Source organism: Myotis brandtii, unplaced genomic scaffold (assembly GCF_000412655.1).
Source record: "Myotis brandtii unplaced genomic scaffold, ASM41265v1 scaffold182, whole genome shotgun sequence".
Taxonomy (NCBI): Eukaryota; Metazoa; Chordata; class Mammalia; order Chiroptera; family Vespertilionidae; genus Myotis; species Myotis brandtii.
The window spans coordinates 3,805,247-3,808,873 of record NW_005356751.1 but is presented as its reverse complement, the minus strand read 5'-3'; the positions used below and the strand labels follow the sequence as shown (position 1 = coordinate 3,808,873).

The following is a 3,627-nucleotide window of genomic DNA, read 5'->3' as shown; positions in this document are numbered from 1 at the left end:
TTTACCTTCTATAATTGAAACTTTGTTGCTTTCAGTGGAGCTCAGAGCGGGCTCCTGCTCGCTCCAGCTCCATGGCTGCTGGCCGCCATCTTGGTTGGGTTAATTTGCATATAGTTGCTGATTGGCTGGTGGGCGTGGCTTAAGGCATAGCGAAAGTACAGTCAATTTGCATGTTTGTTTTTTATTAGTATAGGATTTCTTCTCCAGTGGGCTACTGATACCAAACTGTACTGAGTAACTATTGAGTCTGCAAGATTGGCAGACTTTAAATATAAAGTTTCAGTACTTGACTAAACATTGTATAGATTTTGTTTATCTAATCTATTTAAATAATTCTTGTTTTAGCTTTGCTGGGACCAATTCCAGCATGTCATAATTTCAAGAGTTTCATCAAAAGGTTGATGAGACTTGGGGACACAACAGGGTTGAGTCACACATGTAGTCACCTGTTGGGAATGGCTGAAGGCATTTCCCCAAACCTGAATAGGATACATTAAATTGATTGTGGCTGCCAGACAGCTAAAAGGCATCTCAATCTACATGTTATCACCTCCTACTGGCCAAATACCTGAACAGCCGTAGGCTAATTCCCCCATTCTGACAATGGACTCTGTACCAAACCCTGACCCTTTGAAGTGTATATCTCTGCCTCGCCTCAGGACAAGTTGTGTTGATAAAAAGCATGGGGTTCTTGGGTCGGAGAGAACCTAAGGCCTTAAACTTAAGACCTTAGAACTTAGCTCCTTTAGCTAAGCTCCTCTGACCCCCAGTGCCTTTCAAAATTATATTTTGTCTCCAGACTCTTTATTAGTCTCTGGATTCCTATGTCATCTATGTATTCCTTCTCCAGATTCCTGAACCCTTCTTGATGCTGGGACAAGAACCCCGGCAAGCTTTTGTTTTTAATCAAATAAAGCTAGACTGCTTCACAAGCCTGCCACAAACAATAACAACTCATTTTTGCAACAACCATAGGGAAGAGGGAATTATTCTGCTTGTTTTCCTAACACCCTAATTAAAGTTAGGAACATCTGAAGTACTTCATTTTAGGGAGACAAAAACAGGCAAGTATTGGTCCACTTGATCTGGTAGTAACTTACTCTTATTTCAGTTCATCCACAGATCTATTCATATAACCTTAATTCCTTGACTAGATTTAAGGAAAACAAAAAGTCTATCTAAAAATTAAAAAGGAAAAATACTGACCAATATACAGTCCCTGATTTCATAGACAACCAATGCAGGAAGACAGTATTGGAAGTTTGTGGCAGTATATAACTTGCTCCACCCTACTGCAGCTAGATCCCGCTCCCCAAGATCAGGAAGCTGCCCAACATGGCTTCATTAGGAAGAGGCATTCATCACTATGGCAGCGCACAAGCAGAGTGTGGCATATGGTGTCTATAATCAAGCAAAGTCACATGGACAAGGCTGCAGTTCTGCCTGAAGTTCAAAGGATCAATATTTAAGGCATTGAAATTCTTTAAAATATTTATATGGCTAAGTCAGCAGGTGAAGCAGGATTGAATAGTATTCTATTTTAAAAGTATGAAATATCAAAAAATATTTCTTAAACACAGAAAAGTAGAGAATGGTACAATATATGCTCATGCATACACACCACCTACTTTCAACATTTTGCCATTTTGTTTCATTACTTGAATCATTTTACTGCCTAAACCATAGGGATATATTTTACTTTTAAGTAATTTAATATACATCTTTAAAAATTAAGGACATTGACCTTCAAAATCACTATACCATTTAAAATAATTCATCTGACACTAATCAAATTTGTCCGACCTAATTCAAATTACCTGTGAATTTCTTTGTTCAGTCTGCCTTCCACCTCTAGAAAATGTCTGATTTTTTTCCATCCAAGGTTTTTTCTGAGTTGCCTGGCAAGTTACACTGGACCAATTTACACTACCTGTAACAAATAAGATTTAAAATATGATTTATTTACAGCAGATGTCAAAAGCTAAATTGCTCCTTAACTTTATGTACTGAAATTCGGTCACTGTAAATGTAATAGTGGAAAATTTTCCATAAATTTTAAGTGGTATTCCAGTTCCCAGTAATATAAGTGTCATCTGCAGAATACCTCTGGCTGGCATATTCTCAATTTTATCAGCAAGACTGTACTTTTTATTTAACGTGAATCACTTTGAAAGATTTCTAATTTTTGCAACATCAGCAAGGTTAATGCTTAAAAGCAAAACTTTGACATAGACAAGGAAGAAATTATAGCAAAAACACTATGCAGAAAAATAAGTACCTGTACATATAGATGATTCCACATGCTAAAAATAGAAACAAAAAGGAGACAATTATTTTCTGCTCAAAATCAATACCACATTCCTTACAAAATGATTCCGAATCTAGTCTAGTGTGAAGGATGCATATTACAATCTCAGAAAAAATACTCATCCATAAAAGAATATTTTTCATATTAATAACAAAATATACAAGATGTTTATAACCATCTTATTACTATAGGATTGTTAATGAAAGTAGGTACTTAAGCTTTAGCAGAGGACATAAGAATAATACTGACATAGATGACTGATAAAGAAATCAAAGCAATGTCACATACATTCATGGTGCTAGAATCAGGATTTCGTAAAGCCCCTGCAGTGGGCTGGTTGTTGCTGTGTTTGGGACTGCAGTAGCCACTATCACTGTCAATGTCAGCTTCACTAGCTCCCTGCTCACTAGAAGATTCGGCAGTAGGGTGGGATGCTCTTCTCCTCCTGCCTTTGGACTTCCAGAGCATCGGGGCAGAGCTCTCTGAGAGAGACTTGTTAGCGATATCTGACGGGAAATCTACAAGGCAAGAAAAGTGTAACAACTTGTTGTGAGGACCAAGTTGATAAATTGTTAAATTATCACTAAGGTTGTAAGAAAATAAAGACATCTAATTTCGTAAATGGTAAAAACTTTTTTGAAAGATTATAAAAACGTAAGATATTCCTGACAAGTTGGTTTATAACATGTTTATTATGAAGAGAATAAAACCATCCCCGCATTACCCATTTAACACAGAGAACATCACCCAATCCTTTGAGGTCGACTGCATGCCCCCTCCACCACTGCATCCTATACCTCCCTCAGAGGCTGCCCTTTATTCTAAATTCTGTGTTTATTATTTCCTCCCTTTTAAAAATACTTACCACAAATTTCTGTATTCCTAAAACATAAATCATGTAATTTTGCAATTTTAACTTTATAAAAATAAAATCATACTGCCCATGTTTCTCGAACTTGCTACCCACCCCACCATACCCTCAACATTGGTTTTGAGATTCTGATGGATGTGACTGTAATTCATTAATGTTACTGTGTAAGACTATACTATAATGTACTTATCCTCTGTACCTCTGATGGGACACTTGGGTTGTTTGGGGGCTTGCTATTATTAATACTACTATCAACATTCTTAGACAAATGAATGCATGTGTACATATGAAAGTTTCTCGCCCGATTCAGTGGTTGAGCGGTGACCTACAAACTAGGTCATGGTTTGATTCCCGGTAAGAGCACATGCCGGGGTTGCGGGCTTGATCCCCGATGTGGAGTGTGCAGACCAGTACTCCTTTATTTTATAACTAGAGGCCGCACAAAAAT

At 37.4% G+C, this 3,627-nt stretch overlaps 1 protein-coding gene across 5 annotated transcripts in view; it reads right to left on the bottom strand.

Annotated features, from left to right (window-relative positions):
- SECISBP2L (SECIS binding protein 2-like) overlaps positions 1-3,627 on the bottom strand; it is a 62,912-nt gene that overhangs the window by 39,000 nt on the left and 20,285 nt on the right. For all 5 annotated transcript variants that reach the window (XM_005863966.2, XM_014537827.1, XM_014537828.1 and 2 more), the window contains exons 5-7: positions 2,597-2,826; positions 2,279-2,303; positions 1,818-1,930 (exon numbers count right to left, since the gene is read on the bottom strand). In XM_005863966.2, coding sequence (XP_005864028.1) covers positions 1,818-1,930; positions 2,279-2,303; positions 2,597-2,826 — 368 coding nt within the window. The remainder of the gene's footprint in view (positions 1-1,817; positions 1,931-2,278; positions 2,304-2,596; positions 2,827-3,627) is intronic.